Source organism: Chelonia mydas, chromosome 1, assembly GCF_015237465.2.
Source record: "Chelonia mydas isolate rCheMyd1 chromosome 1, rCheMyd1.pri.v2, whole genome shotgun sequence".
In the NCBI taxonomy this organism is placed as follows: domain Eukaryota; kingdom Metazoa; phylum Chordata; order Testudines; family Cheloniidae; genus Chelonia; species Chelonia mydas.
Genome location: NC_057849.1, coordinates 277580972 through 277603762, shown reverse-complemented (window position 1 = coordinate 277603762; position 22791 = coordinate 277580972). Strand labels below are relative to the sequence as shown.

Here is a 22791-nt window from a genome sequence, read left to right as displayed (position 1 = left end):
GTGTGTGCTCACTTTTCTTGCCTGGCTTTACCCATCTTATTTTTGTGCTGGGGAGGAATCCATTGTATGTGAGAATCTGAGAGAGGTTTAGAGTGAAATCCCCCTGTGCAGAGGATCAGCACAAGACCTATGTAGGTAGCTCTCAGGTAGGAGTTAAGTGGGGTTTAAGTGATGCACAGGCTTTGTGCTGGATATCTGTACTGAGTGAATTTAGACTTGGGTTAAATTTATTTTCACTCTTGAAAGTATGGAGAAGAATTTAAATGTACTTGTTATATTTGGCCCATAGTATTTTAAAACATATGAGGTTTTAGAGGGCATACAGTTATATTGCACTGAATGCAGGGAACATTTTCTTATAGCACATGTAGTAATCCTTGGAGTGAGTGCATCAAGTTCTTTTATTTTCAGGATCTGAGGCTTTATCAGGGGATGGTACAAATGATATTATATATTTAGAGCCAAATTTTCAAAAATTAGGGCCTAGAAAATTTGGTTCCAAACATCACATTTGCATGTCCAGGCTGGGAATTGTGTACATACTGTAAGTACCCATTTGGACATCAAATAAGAGCTCCCATAAATGCGGCCTTTGAGTGTACAATGAAAACATGCACAAATGCTATGTGCGCAGTTTAGATGCCAAACTATTATGATTTTATAATTTGGCTTTTTGAGTAGTTTTACGATTAATACAAATGGAATTACAATAATGTAAAACATTAGTGATCCTCTAAAGAAAAAATAAAGGAAATGCAATAGCTGATGAAACAAAAATGTGATATGAGTTTACCTGTTCTCAATCCAGCAAATTCATAAACTCCGAAGGGAACTGGTTGCATCACAGGAAAAAGTTGCCACCCTCACATCCCAGCTTTCAGCAAATGTAAGTAGTTTTTGTTTATTATTGTAAATAATTCTTGAAACAAATAACTTCCAAAATCTGCTGCTGTACTAATAAGTTCTTAAAGATGTACCAGAATCTTTCAATTAAGTGCATGTGAAAGGTGCCCAAATCACGGTCCTGGAGACTTGAGGTCCTTTTAACCATGTATTTATTTCAATGTGTCTATAATGCACAGAAAAGGTTGGTCTGGGGACCTATATCCACTGAACAGGTACAATATGGGCATCCCACCAAATAGCTTGACCCTAAATGGAAGAGTTCATCTCCTGGTGTTAGAGCCTTTCAGTCTCCATGCTGCTCAGTCTTTAGTGTCTCTTCTGATACTGTCAACAAGAGTACAAGCTGTAATGTTATTTTGTGGTGTGATACCTGTTCCCTAAGGACCCAGTTCTGCTGCCCTTATTCATGTTTAGTACCTGAATAGTCTCATTTTACCCAATGTGAGTAAGGGTGACAGAATCAAGCCCAGTGAAATGAAGCCACCAATCCATTTTATGGGTTATTGAACAACCAGTCGAATGTAAAGGACTTGAGTCATATCTGGTCAGAGACAGATACGAAACAGCAACGTATAGTAACAGTGAAAGACACTGTATTCCATTATATGTCACCTAAACCACCAAGTCCCCAAAACACCTGTTTGCTTGTCTGAGCCATAATGAAAGTCTCATTTTTGTGATGGTTATTAAATTTCTGCTACAGAGTACGTCTATTACATTTTTAAAAAATTGAACAGCAAATTTGTGGTGCTGCCTTACTGAATGATATAGACACCAAAGGAGGCAGTTAATTCATATCAGCTGCAATAAAACAATAATTTTTTTGAAGATTTATTATATTAGTATGCTCAGTAAAAAAAATACCAAAATCCTCTATTTGGAAAATTCAAATAAATACCTTATAATCAGTTTTTTTGTAAAAAAAAGAAAAAATAAATATTGAAGTAAGTACTGTGTTTGAAATATATTTTGTGTTTCTTCCAACTTCTGCAAAATGAATTAATTTGGCTTTCACTGAAGTAGGGAAATTGTCGTTGTCATGCCGTAAAATGTAAAGTGTCATCTTATGATGGTGGTGGGCGTAGAAAATTATCCAGATAGCTTCCTTAGATAATATGGTTTTCTTACAGTATATATGTGGTATATATATGGAGTTAAGTGAAGGTTAATATCAAGGGACTTTCCAGCATAGCTAAACACACAATTGTCCAGCCAGTTCTCCAGAAAGAGTTTTTACAAACTAAAATTTTCCAGCTATTTTCCTGTGTTGAATTTCTGGGTAGAGAAACTGAAAAACTTAAGAGCCATCACTAACTTCACCTGTACTCCACCAGTGTCCGAGACCCATATCAGTTAGGTTTCACACAAAGATATGCCACAGAGACAGTGGTATTTGATTAAAGGAAACCTTGCACCTAACCATGGAAAGTGGTCAGACTTTGCAGGTGATACAAAACTACTCATGATAGTTTTATCCAAAGCAGACTGTGAAGAGCTACAAAAGGATCTCACAAAACTGGGTGACTGGGCAACAAAATGGAAAATGAAATTCAGTGTTGATAAATGCAAAATAATGCACATTGGAAAACATAATCCCAATTATACATATAAAATGATGGGTCTAAATTAGCTGTTACTATACAAGAAAGAGATCTTCGAGTCTTAGTGGATAATTCTCTGAAAACATCCAGTCAATGTTCAGTGGCAGTCAAAAAAGTGAACAGAATGTTGGGAATCATTAAGAAAGGGATAGATATAAGCTGGATATGAGTCAACAGTGTGCCCTTGTTGCCAAGAAGGCCAATGGCATTTTGGGATGTATAAGTAGGGGCATTGCCAGCAGATCGAGGGACATGATCATTCCTCTCTATTCGAAATTGGTGAGGCCTCATCTGGAGTACTGTGTCCAGTTTGGGTCCCACACTACAAGAAGGATGTGAAAAAATTGGAAAGAGTCCAGCGGAGGGCAACAAAAATGATTAGGGGACTGGAACACATGACTTATGAGGAGAGGCTGAGGGAACTGGGATTGTTTAGTCTGCGGAAGAGAAGAATGAGGAGGGATTTGATAGCTGCTTTCAACTACCTGAAAGCGGGTTCCAAAGAGGATGGATCTAGACTGTTCTCAGTGGTAGCAGATGACAGAACGAGGAGTAATGGTCTCAAGTTGCAGTGGGGGAGGTTTAGGTTGGATATTAGGAAAAACTTTTTCACTAGGAGGGTGGTAAAGCACTGGAGTGCGTTACCTAAGGGAGGTCGTGGAATCTCCTTCCTTTGAAGTTTTTAAGGTCAGGCTTGACAGAGTCCTGGCTGGGATGATTTAGTTGGGGATTGGTCCTGCTTTGAGCAGGGGTTTGGACTAGATGACCTCCTGGGGTCCCTTCCAACCCTAATATTCTATGATTCTATGATAAGAAGATAGAAGATATCATATTGCCTCTATATAAATTCATGGGACGCCTACATCTTGAATACTGCAAGCAGGTGTGATCGCCCCATCTCAAAAAAGATATATTGGAATTGAAAAAGGTTCAGAAAAGGGCAACAAAAATGATTAGGGGTATGGAACAGCTTCCATATGAGGAGAGATGGATAAGACTGGGACTTTTCAGATTGGAAAAGAGATGACTAAGGGGGGATATGATAGAGAGCTATAAAATCATGACAGATGTGGAGAAAATAAATAAGGAAGTGTTATTTACTCCTCATAACACACAAACAAGGGGTCTCCAAATGAAATTAATAGGCAGCAGGTTTAAAACAAACAAAAGGAAGTATTTTTTCACACAATGAACAATCAACCTGTGGAACTCCTTGTCAGAGAATGTCGTGAAGCCCAAGACTATAACAGGGTTCAAAAAAGAACTAGATAAGTTCATGGAGGATAGGTCCATTGATGGCTATTTGCAGGGATGGGTAGAGATTGTGTCCCTAGCCTCTGTTTGCCAGAAGCTGGGAATGGGAGACAGGGGATGGATCACTTGGTGATTACCTGTTCTATTTATTCCCTCTGGCGCACCTGGCATTGGCCACTGATGGAACACGGAATACTGGGCTAGATGGACCTTTGGTCTGACCCAAAGTGGCTGTTCTTGTGATCTTATGACTATTTTGAACAGCACCATTTCCCTGCTATTTCAGTCTCTGAGTGATATCAGTGCATGGAGCAATAGCAGTAGCTTGAAATTAAACTCAGGGAAGATGAATATACTAACAGAGGAAGAATAAAACACGTTATGAAAACTGGTCAACACCATATCATTACTCTCAGAAGAAAACACTTCGTGGCTTTGAGTTCCTTCTGGATACATAACTGACCCTGCAGAGGCACATTCCAATAGGTGCAAAAAGTACCTTCCACTTATGATTGTCTAGAAGTCAGAAATTCATCCATATAGCAATAGAGTTGATCATGATGATCCATGCATTTGTTGGATCCATGCAGATTATTGGAATGCACTCTATCTAGCCATGACACCTTAGACGCACACATGCTCCAATTGGAACAGCATTCAGCAGCTTGCCTGTCAAGCAATACCGGTCAGCAGGAGCACATCATCCTGGTCATTGCACACTGAATACCAGTTTAAGTTTGAGGTTTGATGTTACTGCCTCCCTATGGAATGCCAGTTTAAATATGAGGTCTTGGCTTCGCTCTTCAAAGCCCTCCATCAGTTGCACCAGGTTATCTCAGGAACTCCCTCTTCCTTGATGACCAAGGCCAGCCACCACAGGTGCGCTCCTCAGGAACAATGAAATGACCACCAAGAGCAAGAGTAGTGTGAGGGGATGACAGAACTTTCCTAGCAGCTGGTCCAAAACTGTAGTGATCCTTTGTTGTTTACAGTGTTGTAGCTGTGTTGGTCCCAGGATATGAGAGAGACTAAGTAGGTGAGGTAATAACATTTATTGGATCGACTTCTTTTGGGAAAGGTCCAAGCTTTCGACCTATGCAGAGCTCTTCTTCAGATCTGAGGAAGGAAGCAGAGTGTCTGAGCTAAATATGAGTTGGGACAGATTGTTAAGAAGAAGGAGTTACATGTGTTGGAGGCAGTCAATTGAAATGAAGTGGGCAATTGTGGGTTACATTGTTACGCATAAAGGGTTGGAAGTGGGAAATTAAGGGTAACAGGCAGTGTGGTGTGTTATAAATTTGTGTATAAATTGTAATAAGCCATAAAATGATCCTTCCTGTAAGAGCTAAAATAACCAAATGCTTCTGACAGGACTAAAGTTCTATCTTTTCAATGTAGCTCTCCCATCGTATCAATGATGATAATTTCTTCTTAAAAATCTTACCTAGAATAAGGGGAAGAGGCCCACAGAGATTATGCAAATTTAGACTCTCTGTAGGATTTATATAATTCTATAAGCTATTCAAAATACCACAGTAATGAATGCAGTACAAATATAGATAGATGTGGAGGGGAGAACATTATAAAACTGTGAGTGAAATTCATATGCTGCAATAACAGTGCTGATCTATAACTAATGGAAATGGGCTATTTCATAGAGAGCTCCCTGTTGTTCCTCTCAGTTGTTATACAGAATTGACATGAGTTATTGAACATGTTATCAGGATATAATGCAATATAAGGAATGTGAGCACTGTGTGTACTGTGTACAGTTACTATGGTTTCAGAGTTACCAGATAATTGCTGTACAATCCAGTGAGGTTTTTAAAAGCAGTTCAGGAAATAACTAGAGTTACCATCTTTGGTGAAAGTTGAGATGTTTGAGAGAGAATATTATTGTACATTTTACTTGGAGTGTGCTTCCCTAATAACATGTGATAACACAATACATTAAGAATGCACTGTATCTACTCAGTGCCTTACTTACTTTAACACCTAGAGGTACTGAGAATTCGGGGATGGCTAAAATTTAGATCTACAGAGGTTTCCATTAATTTCAGGAAATGTCTGTGTATTCTCAGGTACCAGTGTGTGGTAGCTTTGGGAAAATGATGATTCTCTGATGAAATTAGGAATCCCTCAGCGTGGCTTGCTGTTGTTGGGTTACTCCACTGAGATTTTATAGCCTGAATGACACCATCTTGGGCTGGGATTTTTTTTTTTCATATCTTACAAGGAAAACAGTATTGGGCTCGATCTTTACTTTGATGGGAGGTCAACATAACAGACAATCAAAAAACCAAGGATGCCTCAGGATGTCATACTGGTGATTTGTTAGGTGGCACTTTTCCTTCTGTTACTAAACCAGTGTTCCTGCATGTTTCAGCACTGCCCCAGAGAAAATCAGGAAGCAGATTGTTGCTCAGCGAGTCACAATTTGCCTCCCTGTCTTCTCCCATGCTCTCGTCTGATTCCAGAAGCAGCATATGATACCCCACAGGCAAGCAGGTCTATGCTTGCCGGCATGTTGGGGTGGGAGAAGTAAAGTCTAGGCTCTACCGAGTCCCCACCCTCTCCCACTCACTTGCACAGGGACGGGGGCAACAGGGGCTCTTCCCCCTCCTATGCTACAACCTGCAGTACAGATAGCCAGTGCAAGGGAGTAAGGGGATACAAGGTGGGTTTTTTAGTCAAAATGACTTTTTGTTTAGATTTTTACTTCAATTTAATTTTTTAAAGGAAAAAACAACTTGAAAATGAAACGAAACAACATTTTGTTTGACACAAAATGATTCCTCCCCCTGCATTTTTGTGGAAACAAATTATTTGCACAGCTCTTTTGTGCATCTGTGTGTATAACAAGAATGCCAAGTGGTAAGACCTCTAGTCTCACAACAGCACAGTAAATATATAGACTCTATATTTGTCAATATGTACATATATATGTAAATCTCTGCATGAGAGTATGTATTTGTGTATGCAGATATGCACCGTCTGTGGTGGTGATATTCATGTGCTAAACTAAACTTATCATGCTCTCTTGACTGTGTCACCTGCCTACTAATCCATCTCTCTGGAAACTGCTTATACCATTCTAAACTTGTGAGCAGTTTTAAAAGAGATCCTGTTAGCAGCAGGAAAAAACCTGCCAGAGAAACTTCTCCTTTTTTTCCAAACCCCTCAACATCAGGAATTCCTCCAAAAAGATGTTAGATGAAAAGCAACCACTACTTATAACTACAACTTTCTTGCATGCTGTCATGAGATATATATTTTACAAATCCATCTGGTGAAAATCACTGTCAGAATTAAGCCAGTCCTAGGCTGCTTCCCTCCCTTATCACTGATATAAAAGATTTAAGGCCTAATAGAAAACACCTTCCTATAAACCCAAAGAATCAAAGGGACCATCTTGCTGATATGCTACATGTAAGTATGTTGTGTGTTTTCTTAGGGATGTTTTATCAGATCTTATTTACTATTAATAAAAAGTACAGAAGGATTTATGTTTTCAATAAATTATAGCTTATGTAATCATTTAATTGTTATCTGGACTGTGAAATTTATTCTGTTCACAGAGTAAAAAAACCAATATAAATATTGCAAATTAGTTTAAAGGTAATTTTTTATATATAGTTAAAATTAATTATCAAATGACAAACTCAGGTAGGCTTTTCATTTTAGTTAGACCCTTTCTTCATCTTAGTAAACACAGGTTTTAGCTATCAAATAAATTCAGAATTCTAATTGTATATCTTTAAAGCTCTGAGGTATACTTGACAAATCTCCTTCATTTCACTCAGTTTGATACCAAAGTTACCTACATTCCACAGAAATGTGAAGTTATTTAAAGCAGAAATTATCATGAAACAGTCAGTGTTCTAGAAGTTACACTAAAAGGAGGAATCTCACAGCATTTTTAGTTCCCTGCATGAATAATTTTGTGGTGTCCCTCATGTTGGTTCTTTGTCACGCATAACCTCTCACTTTTGGGCCACAGCAAGTCAAATGTTGTATGAGAGTATTTCCTGTATTGTATTAACCATTTCAGATATCCCTGTTGTGGAAATATCCATCTTTTGATCCTCAGTTCTTGAGCCTCCAATTTCCCAGTCCTTTCAGTATCTGGAAAATATGCAACCCTTTGTTCTCACTCTGCTCTGGGGAGGAAAACCTATTGCTAATATTCATCATTAATAATTACCTCCTAAGCCACCCACCCAACTTATTTTACTGTATAAAGTTTCTCTTGGCAAAGTCAAGCAAAAGTACTCTGTGGGAGTCAAAATGGAACATTTTTGTCTTTCATTTCATTTCTATATTATTATGCAACTTTTCCTTCATTTGCTTAGTCATGAAAGCATCTTGGTAAGGTTTATGCGGTACATGTATTGCTACAAGAATTGACAAGTTGAAATACGATCAGATTAGCCAAGGCTTTGCTTTCTGTTTTGGGGTTGAAGCCTGTCAATTACAAGGTAGACCATTCTTCAGATATTTGAAAACCCTTGTTAAAAGTTTTGCTTGTTTGGGTTTATTTTTGTTATGCAAGTTCTGTTATATCAAGCACTCTGCTTCATTTTATCTATTTCTCTCATTTGATAAACTCCAAAGTGTTTTACTTGTGAGTGATTAAACCTACGCAGAGTCCAGCTGCTGCTTGGGTGCTTAATTTACAGTTAGTTTGAGATTCTGGCTTAGTCTGTCGCTTGGTTCGGTGCCACTGAAGGGCAAATCTCTATACTAATTAAGAAAGGGCAGCTTTTAGTTCAAAATGTATCCAATCAGCAAACTTCCTGCTTGACTGACAAGGGCTCAGATTCCAGTCATCAGCCTGAGCTTCATTCCTCCCCTGTGTTTTCAGTGTGACTTTGATCAATGCCTCATACTGTATAAAGCTGAAGGGTGCATGACGGCAAAACTGTAGTAGACCCAGGATGCCACTAGAAAACAGAGGGGGTTCTTTGGCTAACACTCTTGTTTGGCCAGCCCTGAACCACTATCCTATGGCCAAACAACAAGATAATAGCAGGAGGCGAACAGGAAAGGTCACCAGATATACATTCACTTCTTGCAATCAGCCAGATCCCTTGTGGCCTCTCTCACATCCTTTCATTCAGCCATGTCAGGTGGGAGGAAATTTATTTACTTATCTTTATTTTATAAATGTGAGCAGAGCAGTAAAAGCTATAAAGAATGTAAGCAAACATAGCCTTGGATATATAGACATCACATTCAAGTTGGGCATTAAACCCAAGATTGTATTTTCCAAGAATGTCATAAAATTCAGTGAGTAAAATCAGGTTTTGGTCTTCTTACAATGTGGGACTCATTCTGCAGATCCCGTGCACACACGTCTCCAGTTGCTTTCCAAGGGAGTTGTAGATGCAAGGAATGCAACATCAGGTCCTATAGTAAATTTGGCATTAGTTGTATAACTTGTTACAAATGAATAATATTTGTATATACTTTGCTCTAGAAATGCTTTTAATATTGCCTGACAACATATTGAATGGCTATGCAATTCCTTAACTATGGCTCCAGAGTATCACTTCAAGTACCAGTACTGCACTACAGATGTAAAAATACAAGTATGTTTGTGTTGAAATAAGTGGCATTTATGCTAATTATTCTAGACTATTTTACTCATTATTTTAATTGTGTAGACTGTAACTGAAGCCATCTTCATAATCAACTAAGCCTTTTGAGATGCAAAGGATTGATTATAAATATTTTTAAAGTATTTCCATTCAGAAATATTATTTTATAAGAAACAAGAAAGGGCTGTTTTTTCCATATTATGGAAGATTTCAGTTCCTCACCCAAATATATCAAAAATATATTATTACTCAGTTTTTTAATTGGAAATTCAAAAGTGTAAAATAGGTACCTCATTTAACTTTCTAAATATTAATAAGGGTTTTTTGTAGAGCAACTGTTGCCTGGCATTATGCATTTCAGTTTGGGTAATCAAGCTGAGAGGACTTTTCCAGTGAACAATCTGGCTAGATTGTACTATGCTTAGTCACTCCAGTAGGAGTAGTCCCACTGACTTCTGTTTAAATAAGTGCTCACTAAAGTCCAGCCCTTTGAATTAAAAAAAATAACATTCTTTATTTGGTAGGCCATTACTCTATTCTATTGCGATAGACAACAAAGGTAATAGAAGCAAATATTATTCAATACAAAAATAATTCTCTAATTATTTTCAGCATACAGTTTGCTTCTCATTCATGAGGTTTATGAAATAACTAACTAAAGAGCATGTTTTGAGCCCCTTAACATCCGCAAACCCATTCTTATTTCTCTCAGGCGAGATCCATCATCATCCAGATGCAATTCCACTCATGCTTTAAAATTATGGAACTTTTAACTGCAAGGAAAAAAATACATTCTATCATAGACTAATTTTTTTTAAAAAAAAACCATGATTGTGACACAGCTATCATTCTCTAAAGCTTTTCAGGCCACAATATGTTATATCTACATCAGATAATATAGCTTTTCAATCCTTAATTTTTCCCATAATCATCTGGTTAAATATTCATAGAGACATGCAATGTAAATTAAAGATTATACTATATAGAGCTCTGAATTTAAGATATAGATGATAATAAATATGCCCAATTACCTTCTGAAGACTTGTACTTTATTACATCATAATCATGAAAGAGTGGTATAAATTATGTATAATCAGAGCAAACAATTACATGTCCTCTTTGTGGTTTGCATGCCCACACCAAACACTTGGGAGTTATACTCATGGAAGACTGCGTGCATATCTATTCACAGATTTTTTTCATGAAGCAATGAATGGAGAAACTCCATTATCTTGCTGTTAACAAATGTAAAATAGGAGAAAATTGGCAGTAATTCCTCTATGAGAGTATGTTCTACTTCAGCTCTGATTATATACTGAGTCACCTGTCATATTCAAGATAACTAAAACAAGGTAAAGTTGCCTGGATTGTTTTGATAATACAGTGCTGATTTTTCAAGTGGAAAGTGGCCTTAAAAACTAATGGTGGTTTTAAAAGGCAGTTGCTGTCTTCTTTTAACTGACATGAGAGTGTGAGATTAGTGTAAGAAATCAAGTTGTGCTATTTCCAAAACATCAAGGATGACTTTAAACAGTATATATATACACATATATATACTGATTTTAAACTTATATATCTCCACTGTAATTATATATATATATTGTTTAACAGTATGATTAATCACGATTACATTGTTTTAAGTTAACTGTGATTAATGGACAGCCCTAAAATCGCAGTTAACTTAAAAAAATATAATTGTGATTAATCGCACTGTTAAACAATAGAATACCAATTGAAATGTATTAAATATTTTCGCATGTTTTCCTACATTTTCAAATGTATTGATTTCTATTACAACACAGAATACAAAGTGTACACTGCATACTTTATATTATTATTTTTATTACAAATATTTGCACTGTAAAAATGATAAAAAGAAATAGTATTTTTCAGTTCTGTTCATACAAGTACTGTAGTGCAATCTCTTTATCGTGAAAGTTTAACTTAAAATGTAGATTTTTTTTGTTACATAACTGCACTCAAAAACAAAATAATGTAAAACTTGAGAGCCTGCAAGTCCACTTAGTCCTAATTCTTATTCAGCCAATCACCAGGACAAACAAATTTGTTTACCTTTACGGGCGATACTGCTGCCTGCTTCTTATTTACAGTGTCACCTGAAAGTGAGACGAGGCTTTCACATGGTACTATTGTAGCTGGCATTGCAAGGTATTTATGTGCCAGATATGCTAAAAATTCTTATGCCCCTACATGCTTCGGCCACCATTCCAAAGGACATGCTTCCATCCTGATGATGCTCAGTAATGTGCTAATTAAATTCGTGACTGGACTCCTTGGGGGAGAATTGTATGTATCCTGTCCTGTTTTACCCGCATTCTGCCATATATTTCATGTTATAGCGGTCTTGGATGATGACCCAGCACATATTCGTTTTAAGAACACTTTCACAGCAGATTTGACAAAACGCAAAGAAGGTACCAGTATGGGATTTCTAAAAATAGCTACAGCACTTGACTCAAGCATTAAGAATCTGAAGTGCCATCCAAAATCTAAGAGGGACGAGATGTGGAGCATGATTTCAGAAGCCTTAAAAGAGCAACACTCCGATGCGGAAACTACAGAACCCAAACCACCAAAAAAGAAAATCAACCTTCTGCTGGTGGACATGAGTCAGGTCCGCTCTTCTTTGGATAGTTATCGAGCAGAATCCCTCATTAGCATGAACGTATGTCCTCTGGAATGGTGGTTGAAGCATGAAGGGACATATGAATCTTTAGCGCATCTGGCATGTAAATATCTTGCAACGCCAGCTACAACAGTACCATGTGACCACCGGTTCTCACTTTCAGGTGACATTGTAAACAAGAGGTGGGCAGCATTATCTCCTGCAAATTGTAACCAAACTTGTTTGTCTGAGTGATTGGCTGAACAAGAAGTAGGACTCAGTGGACTTGTAGGCTCTAAAGTTTTACATTGTTTTATTTTTGAATGCAGGTTTTTTTGTACATAATTCTAAATTTGTAAGTTCAATTTTCATGATAAAGAGATTGCAGTGCAATACTTGTATAAGGTGAATTTTTTTTTTTACAGTGCAAATATTTGTAATAAAAATAAATATAAAGTAAGCACTATACACTCGGTATTCTGTGTTGTAACTGAAATCAATATATTTGAAAAAGTAGAAAAATCCAAAAATATTTAAATAAATGGTATTCCCTTTTTAACAGTGTGATTAATCGTGCAATTAATTGTGACACATTTTTAATTGTGCGATTAATCATGATTAATTTTCTTAATCGCTTGACCGTCCAAATATATATATAAACTGTACTCTATAATTTAGGCTGACAATTTCATAAATGCATGCCAAATATCCAAAACAGATATCTGTACACACAATTGCTGATTCATCTCTAGCAAACTACATGTTTTCCAAGTACACTTAGGCTCATGTTTATAAAAATTTAGCCCTTGAGGCATGCATCTTTTCAGGGCAAGCTTAAGGCTGAGTTATGAAATAGAATATATATCCTTGAGCATATGTTAAAAGCAGATTGTTTGACTACTACTACCATAAATAATTAAATATATGACTCTCTCTATGTCTACTTATAACACTGACTTTTACATGATGTTGCAGAATCTTTACATCACTCTAAAATGTGTACAAAACTATTTACAGCGTTAAAAAAGACAGTTCTGAATATGGCCAGTCTCATGTGCATAATATCCTTCCATCTATGAGAAATAATATGCTGAGCGAGGGGATGGGAGGTCCCTTTCATCTCCCAACAGCATACCTTGACATGGACCAAACAAAATCTTCTGTGTTGTATCCTCTTCCCCCACCATTATTCTGCCTTAATCTTTTTTAGATTGTACACTTTTCAGGGCACAATTATTTATTTCTGTGTGCTTGGACAATATCTAGAAGATTTTGGGAACAACTAAGTACACCTGAATACATCTGAACAACATTAATAACTGTGCTCACAAAAGAATTAGAACTTGCATCTGCAAAAGCTGTTGAGTAGCATATATGTTTGTATGCACCAAAGAGTTAATTTTGCACAAAAATGGGTGCTTGAGCAAGCACAGTTAACCTCTTTGCATCCACAATGCCTACTTTGGGTGTGCATGTTTTGGAAACACAGTACAGGTGCCTAAATTTGAAAACTTTGCCTATAGTCATTTTTACTATTTGGTTTTGTGACAGGAGATTCCATAATTCTAGCATGTACTGTATTCTCAATTCTCCACCAGCATCCTATGTATTTGATTTAGGAGTGCTCTCCCCTTTGACAAATTTTATACTGTTTTAAACTAGGTACTTTTCAGAGCAATGAATTCACATTTTGTAAAAGAACCTCTGTCCTTTAACCATATCTTGTTCATCCTCTCTCATCTTGTCAAGTTCCTCCTGCCCTTTTCTCTTCTTTGCCAGTATGTGTAAGTTAAGCGTCAATCCCCCAGAAAAAAATAAGTTAAGCGAGGCGACCTGTGGATTTTGTGAATCCTACAGAGCTCCATGGAAATAGCAGTCCATTGCCCTCTTACAAACTCTTAGAGAGAAATCCCTCCATTTGCATATTTTCTGATACTGTAAGCATGAACACACTCTTTCTCCTTCTAAGTGACTCTTACAGCCATAAAAAGTTAATAACATCGCTGACACGTTTTTCCTGCAATTCCTTGGTGGTTTAATAGCTGTAACATTTTAGATGCCATGACAATTGACTCTTCATCTAAACAAATAAATACATAACAACTAATGAGTGTGTCTAGCTTAATACTTCTTGAATATAGTCTGTGTTGGGTATTCTTAGAAAATTTGAATGAAATATTGTAAAACAAAGCATTGCTGAATTTCAATTTCTGTTTGTTGCATCATTGAAAAATGCAGGCATCTAACTTCAAAGAAATCAGTGCCTTTATATTAAAACAACACAAGGGATATATATGCAGACTCAACCCACTATAAAGACCAGTAGGAATAAGATTATATTATGGCTCTCTGCAATGTCTGACACTTTCAGAAGAGTGTTGCTGTATCAGAGAAATAGACAAAGTAATAATATCTTAAAAGGTCATCATGACAGTATCTAGACACTTCCCATAGTCTGGTTCCATGGACTCTTCTAGACGAGCTTTGTATCTGGGAGCCTGACAGCTTAGAACTTTTTTTAAAATTCGAGTGCATGAGTCCTTCTGTTGTTATTTTCAGTAATGGGAAAGAATAATGTCAGGGGGGAAGTTCTATTGCCCAGAGTGACAAGAAGAGCAAATCATACTTAAATGTCTTGAAGGCTGCAATTAAAGAGTTGGAGAAGATAAAACTGAGTCTGGAAAAGTGGAAAATGCTGTGGCAGTTGGGGTGAGGTGGGAGAAAGCAAGGCGGTGAAGTAGAAAGTACTGAGTGCTAAAGATTACAGATTTTATTAGACCAGCCAAAACACATGAATTGTACGTTATGTACCATGGAAGCTTTGCTCAGTCCATTTCATACTCTACCGACGTTTCAGATGTTTTTCTTCTGTTTCTTTCACAGGCTCATCTAGTAGCAGCTTTTGAAAAGAGCTTAGGAAATATGACCGGCCGACTGCAGAGCCTAACAATGACAGCTGAACAAAAGGTATGCTTACAAAAGCAGGCGCTTGAATGTGGAACATAGCAGATTATTTTAGGGTTTGTGTTTAAATTTAAAAAAAATATATCGAAAGAAAGGACAGCTGTGACAACAAGACAGACACATCTTTCTTTCCTGGCCATTTGATCAAATCTTCATAAAGCTCTATAAGAATTAAATTGTGCCACATCAGATTACCCTAACAAAATCACAGTATGGTTTGAAGATAAAATCTTTCATTTCCAGATTTTAATTAAAACATTTGTGACTCTTGGTTTAATCCATATGGAAAGATTCTTCAACAAAAGCTCATCATAAACAATCGGAGTATTTCATTCCAATCCGACAACATTGTCAGAATACTAAAAATTTGGCAAAAGAAAGGATTTTAAATATAGAAAAATGACCCTGTTGAAAGTGTCTGTGAAATGTGACCAAGCTGTTGTCTAACAGATTTGGTTTTGATTTTGCTATTTAGAGGGGAAGAAATATCCAAACCTAATACCTAGTATATGTAATCAGACGCACGGTCCCAGTTAAAGGAGCTGCTGTTGTAGGGCCCAGTTCTGCCATTTGCTGAGCATCATGACCTCATCCAGCAAAGCATTTCCTTAACTTTAAGTATTTGAGTATTCCCACTAACTACAGCGGGCTACTCACAGTCTTAAAGTAAACCATGCACTTCAATACATTGCTGGATTGGCAGCAGGGTGCTCAGTACCTTGCAAGTTGGAGCTCCCAGAATTCTGCTACCCTTCCTTATGTTGAGTAGACTGTTACTCAGCAAGTGCTCCCATTGGGCCAGACTGAACCCTTTGCCTGCTGGTAAGCAATTATTCACACAAGTAGCTCCACTGAAGTCAATGTGAGTAGTGGTTCACTGTCTGGCCTCCTTTTGATTAAGTGGAACCGCTTGCTGAATTAGGAACTACTCTCAGTGAGTAAGGGTGGCAAAACCAGCCCTTAAGTATCTCATGATAAAAAGCATTCTTGCGACTTTTTTTTATATTAAACAAAATGTTCTCAAACATTTTATGTTAAAAACAATATTTAAAAATCTTTTCTAAGTCTAGTTTCCCTCAGCAGGCCCCCTATCCAGAAGAGATTAAAATGCTGACATTGAAACAGATCAGCTCATAAGTAAACTCATTTTCCCAGAGACTTGAAAGCATGTTTTGCTCCTTCTCCTCTTTCCTCTGCCACTGAGGTTAAATTCCTTTAGCAGCTTTAATCCTTATTATATAAAATGAGAGTTAGAAGGATTGATTCTTAATGCAGCAGTAAATGAAGTATTTTTAATTAAAATTGACTCTGCATTCCAGTGTGGAATTTATGGCCTGGAAGTGGAACAATGTTACTCTGTAAATTGCGTAGCTATTGTTGTAGAGCAGGTTTTTGTGCTTAACATTTTATGTACAGTTTAGAGTTTTTGATAATGATATACAAATTGAGGATGGAATTCATCCATTAAAGAATCATCTTTCAAGCTAAGGGGTGTAGAAGAGAATATTTGATCTGCTTTAGGCTACATAATGACTTTGAATGTCGTAATGAATGTTCAGAGAAGAGCCTTTCTTAGATCAATCTTTAGTGCTGAAATATTTTATTTTTCTTTCATAAGATTCATAGATTCTAAGGGACCATCATCTGACCTCCTGTGTAGCACAGGCCATAGAACTTCCTCAAAATAATTCCTAGAATGTATCTTTTAGAAAAACATCCAATCTTGATTTATTTCAGAGTAGCAGCCGTGTTAGTCTGTATTCGCAAAAAGAAAAGGAGGACTTGTGGCACCTTAGAGACTAACCAATTTATTTGAGCATAAGCTTTCGTGAGCTACAGCTCACTTCATCGGATGCATAAAGTGGAAAGTACAGTGAGGAGATTTTTTATATATATACACAGACCAGGCAAAAATATACATTGTAAGGAGAGTGATCACTTAAGATGAGCTATTACCAGCAGGAGAGTGGGGTGGGGGGAGAGAAAACCTTTTGAAGTGATAATCAAGGTGGGCCATTTCCAGCACATTTCCAGGAGTTAACAAGAACGTCTGAGGAACAGTGGAACTATTTCCCCTTGTTTATTCCTCTCCCCCCACCCCTACCCCCCGCTGGTAATAGCTCATCTTAAGTGATCACTCTCCTTACAATGTATATTTTTTCATGCTCTGTGTGTATATATAAAAAATCTCCTCACTGTACTTTCCACTTTATGCATCTGATGAAGTGAGCTGTAGCTCACGAAAGCTTATGCTCAAATAAATTGGTTAGTCTCTAAGGTGCCACAAGTACTCCCTTAATCTTGATTTAAAAATTCTTAATACTTCATCATTATTACACAGCATTTGAAGTCACATAAATGCAAATGAGAGTATGTTAGCTGAATGTATTATTTTTGAAAGAAACTATATAGTCTATCTGGGACTTAATTTTACCCTTGTGAGAGCCCACTGACTTCAGTTTGATCACTGATGTCTTATAATTTTTTTTTTTATTGTGGAAAAACATTTTTCCTTTGTTATATATTTTGAAACTCTCTCGGCTGTTCCCACAGGAATCTGAGCTTATAGAACTAAGAGAAACCATTGAAATGCTGAAAGCCCAAAATTCTGCTGCACAAGCTGCTATTCAGGGAGCTTTGAATGGCCCTGATCATGCCCACAAAGGTATGTTTTTGTCACTGTCCAAATAAGTACTAATTTGTTCCCCAGAGAAGAGCAAAGCTGCTGGTTTTCTGTTATTTTGAGGACAGTATTTGTGGCAAGGATGAGAGAATTCTGGAGTCAGTGTTTGTCATATTTGTGGTGTTTCCACAGCTGAAAAACTCACATGCATCACCTATATGCCACACAGTTCTTGGAGCCCTGACTTCTCAAATTTGTATGGTCAGGAATCAGTTGCTGAGTGCTAAAAGTTAACCCTTTCAATACACCTGTGGGTATAAAACATGTCCAGGACTTCACATAACAAACCATATATTGCAAAGGTGTGCAGGATCATTCATGTTGTTAATCAACAGTCAAAAAAGGAATAACCAGAGAAGAAAGAATGATAAGGAAGGTGACTTTTTGTAAATGTCATTGATCGTTTTTTTATAAGTAGCATAATTTATGAGCAACTATCCCAAGACCTTTTTACTAAATGTCTTCAATACAATGTAGCTTAATTCTAGAAAGTGGCACTTCTGAATAATTCCTTTAAAAAGTAGTTCCTCCCAATATTTTGGGGTGTATGCAAGGAGTATGTTTTCTGGTGATTAGGATATGGCTATTAGAGACTTAAAAAAATAATAAAACAAAAAGCTCCACTATATTCCACTTCCAATATCCTTCACCTTCCAGGTCTTTTATTATATTTTATTTTCAATAAACTACTGGTTGCTGATTCCCAGGGTGACATGTCAGGGAGTAGAATCTTGCTTCAAAATCCAATTCAGCCAAGGGTCAAACAGTGTCCAGACCCTTCAGACAACAGCTCTGTAAGAAGTAAGTCAGTGCTTTGAAAATTATTTAAGCAACTGAACTGTAACATAGTTAGGCCCCAATCCTGGACAAGGATCTGCTTAAATATAAGGGTCCACTTGCACGAATTGCTGTCCGGGATTGGCACCTCAGTGAGAGCCCCCTATTTAATAAGATGCTTAAACTTGTGCCTGGCTTTATGCATGTGAGTAGCCCTTTAACTTCAATGGGACTACTCACATGCTGAAATACCTTGTTGAATCAGGGCTAGAAAAAACATCAATGCCTGTTACATAGCGTATGTGTATTTGGGCTCCTTTAGAGAAAGAAAGTGCTGCATAAATGTAGGTATGACTTATTATATTGAAACTAGAGTCCATAGCACAGATGAACAGATGGTTTATACAGTATCTTCTTTTTTTTTAGATTTGCGTATAAGACGACAACATTCCTCAGAAAGTGTTTCCAGCATCAACAGTGCCACAAGCCATTCTAGCATTGGCAGCAGTAATGATGCTGACTCCAAGAAAAAGAAAAAGAAAAATTGGGTATGTGCTCAGCAGGTTTAAACCCATCGCCTAGATATTATGTAGCTTCCTCGTTCCTGAATAGCATAATGGCCCATTTCATCTACAATATTCTTGTGGAGCCAGAGAGATATGGAGCAGTTCATACAAAGTCACACTGTGATGTTCCTGGCAAGCCAAAAATTGTTGATTACCAGTGGGAAATTATTTACATCAGTCAGGATCAATTTAAAACAAAATTATAACATTAAAATAGCTGCTATGATTAAACAAATGACTGGGCTTTGATAACACTGTTTTAATTTTCTTTAGTAAAATGGATTCACTTAAAAATTGTTACCAAACGATGAGCTGAAATCTGTTAATAGTTCGAAGAGTGAAAAAGATACAATGTTTAGAGAAATAAAGCTTTTTAATCAAACAAATCACAAAGATATCACACAGTATGAAAGTTTTATTGAAATATTTTCTATACATAATAAAAAATATGTTTTTGTTGTTTAAAAAATGTTTATGCAGGTAATATTTTAAAATACTCATCAGCCTTCATTCCCTTGATTTGTAATTCCCCACTCTTTCATGTTTCTGCAAGGTGAACTCTAGAGGAAGTGAGGTGAATATAAACCATGGAAAATTTGGCATGCATTTATAAAGAACCCTATCTTGGCATGATTGCTATTCATTTTGGCAGTAGGCTTTTGTACCTTCTAAAAACAGATTATCCTGTATGTCTTCTCAGTTTGTCTCTATTCATTTTAATCTCAAAGTTTAAAATGTAGAAAGGGGGAGTGTAGCCAAAATCCATTTCTTTCTTGTTAAAAATCATGAGCTGGAAAGAACTTAAATAATATTTCTTTGATTAGTGGTCACACTCCCCACTCTCCAATTATTCCATTGAAGTAAAGTGCTTAAGTGCCTTACTGTTTTGTAGAGGGATCAGTTTGTCATCAAGCTTCATACAATTTTAACAAGAGCAATTTTCTGAGGAAAAGCACAATTTTTCCTAATATCAGTTACTCTTCTGAATAGACTACTCTATCAACGAATGGACTAATTAAAATGTGAAAATTCATTGCAAACAAAACTGTTGTCCTCTTGGTTCCTGAAATAAATGGCTCTTTGGCTATTCTGTCCCTTTTCAATAATGGATAAGAGCTTCTAGCAAGAAAAGGCAATGCTTGTATATATGAAGAACTTGCTACTTTAAACACAACTGCAATAAAAAAATACCTACCTTTCAGCTAATGTTCTTCTCAACAGTAAACTAAAGGGCAAAACTTATATCACAGCTTAAATTCTCTTGCTTCTGATCCTAATTGTAGCAAATTATATGTTTGAATAGTTCTCCAGTTCAAACTCTTAATAGAAAAATAAATTAACAAACCACATCAATTGGATTTTGTCTTATACTTTTAGCATTTGATATCAGCAATGTCTGCCTGTATTCTAGAAACAAAGTGGTTATTTAAAACCAGTCACCTTGAAGGGAATGCCATGGAAATGGAATTCCACAGGAGGTTCATGGTTTTAAATGAGCACCCCCTTAGCCAAAGCACTTGATCCTGCACTTTTTCCATAGCATTCAGTTTGCGCTGCGCTGAATTAATAAAAAAAACACTGTATCATATCTTTAGAGATACTGTGTTGCATATGTTAATACCCTGCTTCTATATACTGACCTCAGGCAGTGGCTAGGATGGCATCTGCAAACTAACTCCTCAAAATAGAAGCTGCACAAATCCAGAGAGGCAAGGGAAGTAATTTTTCTCTCTTTCTCTTTTCTCCAGCTAAGAAGCTCATTCAAACAGGCCTTTGGAAAGAAAAAGTCCACCAAGCCTCCTTCCTCACATTCCGACATAGAAGAACTCACCGATTCATCTCTTCCATCATCACCTAAATTGCCCCACAACTCAGGGGACTGTGGGACATTGTCATTGAAACCATCACAGTCAGCGTCTGCGTAAGTCTCTCTTTCTATACTAGCTGCACTTATCAAATATCTGGACTGTGAAACAGACCTCCTTAAGCCTGGCCAGTTATATCTCAGAAACGATCACCAACATCTGCAACCTTTTCATAGCTCTCTCTCTCTCCATCCGTCATCTCCTGGTTCTGACAAAAACCTGCACCCCCACCCCCATTTAACCACTGTTTCTGCAGCAGCGCTGTCTTATAGCACAGCCCCTCCTCCTTCTCCTCTCACACCCCTTGTGTTAAGTCATCCCCAGATGGCTGTGTTGAGGGCATTGGGCTTTTCTCAGTCTTCCTTGCAGTGTTCTGCTCCACCATCTCCTTTGAACAATGCTCCATCAGACAACACTCTCCCCATCTATGTTGCTGTCATGTACCATCCCCCTGGCTCCTTCCCATCTCCCCTTCTGAGAACATCCCATGAGCTGCTGGACACCCTTCACTACACGTTTGTTCTCTTCGCCGCCAGTTCTTCTCCACTCTGACGCCTACATCCCCAACACCAGTCACTTAGTCACTTTGACTCCCTCCTGAAATCCTCCGCTTCTGCTGCACTCTCCTCCACACACACAAAGTAGCTGACTTGTAAAAGAGAAGCTTAACTTTGGCTTCCCTCCCTCCCTTTCCTCGTCCTCTCTCCCACCACCTTTCCTCACCAGTGCCATTTTATTCTTTCCCTCTGTCTCTGTCACCAATCTCACTTGCTTATTGTCTCTACTACCTGTACCTACCTCTACTCTCAGCACCTCTCCCTGTATCTACCTCCCTTTATGCTGGCTTTTTCTCCACAAAGAAAAAGGCATAGTCAAGAATCCCCCAACCTCAAAAAAAACACCCTTGACTTCCTTTCTTTTTTAACTACCATTCCATCTGCTCTCCTCCCTTCATTTCTAAACTCACTGAATGCACCATTTAGAACAATTAATAGAGTCCAAGGCCAGGAGAGACCATTGTGATCATCAGTCTGATCTCCTGTATAACACAGACCATAGAACTTCCCGAAAATGATTCCGAGAGCAGATCTCTTAGAAAAGCATCCAATCTTGGCTTTAAAATTGTCAGTAAGGGAGAATTCACCACAATCCTTTGTAAATTATTCCAGTGGTTAATTACTCTCACTCTTAAAATTTTACACCTTATTGCCAGTCTGAATTTGTCCAGCTTCAACTCCTAGCCATTGGATTATGTTACTCTTTTCTGCGCTAAACTGGGATGGATGATAATCGCTGATGGCATTGCTGGTTAGGGTGCTAGGCCTCTGCTCACCCCACCTCCAATATTTCTCCTGGGCCACAATCACACCCTGTTTTGGTCTGCTTTTTGGGTGGGTGTTGACTAGACCCGCTTGTCAGGTCACCAGTCAGTCTCATTTCTCCTCAGGCTGACTGAATCCCAAGGAAGATATGGGGTCCCCTGCCTTCATGACTGGGGGAGGCCCTTCAGTCCATTTGTTGACCCCTGCAGTTGTCCAGTTGAAGCTGTGGGGTTCTAAAAGTCTTTACCCTCTCCTTCTTCCCTCAAGGGAGAGTCTGGAAGTGAGGGTTTCTGTGCCCTTTGTAAGGAGGGGAGTTGGTAGGGGTGCCTGGGCCCTCCCTCTCCACCAAACTCCAGCCCTGTCAAGCTGCTTCTGCGCTGTCTGGCTCCCTTTTGTGCTCTGCCTCCAGCTCAAGCATACTCTCCAGTATGGATGGGGGGTGGCTGGGTGGGGTCATCTGGGCCCAGAATTGCTCTTTACCCCCTTCAGTTCTGGTACACGGTATATATACCCCATCACATGCTCTCCACCTCAAGTTCAGTGCCAGGGTACCATTATGGATCCCTTATTCTTCCCCTACCCATGAAAAAAACTCCATGTTCTTATGGTCCCTTGCTGCTTGGTGAA

At 37.9% G+C, this 22791-nt stretch overlaps 1 protein-coding gene across 10 annotated transcripts in view; it reads left to right on the top strand.

Moving 5' to 3' along the window:
* The window catches only part of NAV3 (neuron navigator 3), a 352628-nt gene that overhangs the window by 302165 nt on the left and 27672 nt on the right, over positions 1 to 22791 (top strand). For 8 of the 10 annotated variants that reach the window (XM_007057255.4, XM_027819623.3, XM_027819628.3 and 5 more), the window contains 6 exons: positions 809 to 886; positions 14871 to 14954; positions 17505 to 17616; positions 18838 to 18959; positions 19531 to 19551; positions 20726 to 20898. In XM_007057255.4, coding sequence (XP_007057317.2) covers positions 809 to 886; positions 14871 to 14954; positions 17505 to 17616; positions 18838 to 18959; positions 19531 to 19551; positions 20726 to 20898 — 590 coding nt within the window. The remainder of the gene's footprint in view (positions 1 to 808; positions 887 to 14870; positions 14955 to 17504; positions 17617 to 18837; positions 18960 to 19530; positions 19552 to 20725; positions 20899 to 22791) is intronic. The other 2 variants (XM_027819622.3, XM_043547379.1) reach the window with 1 other exon arrangement.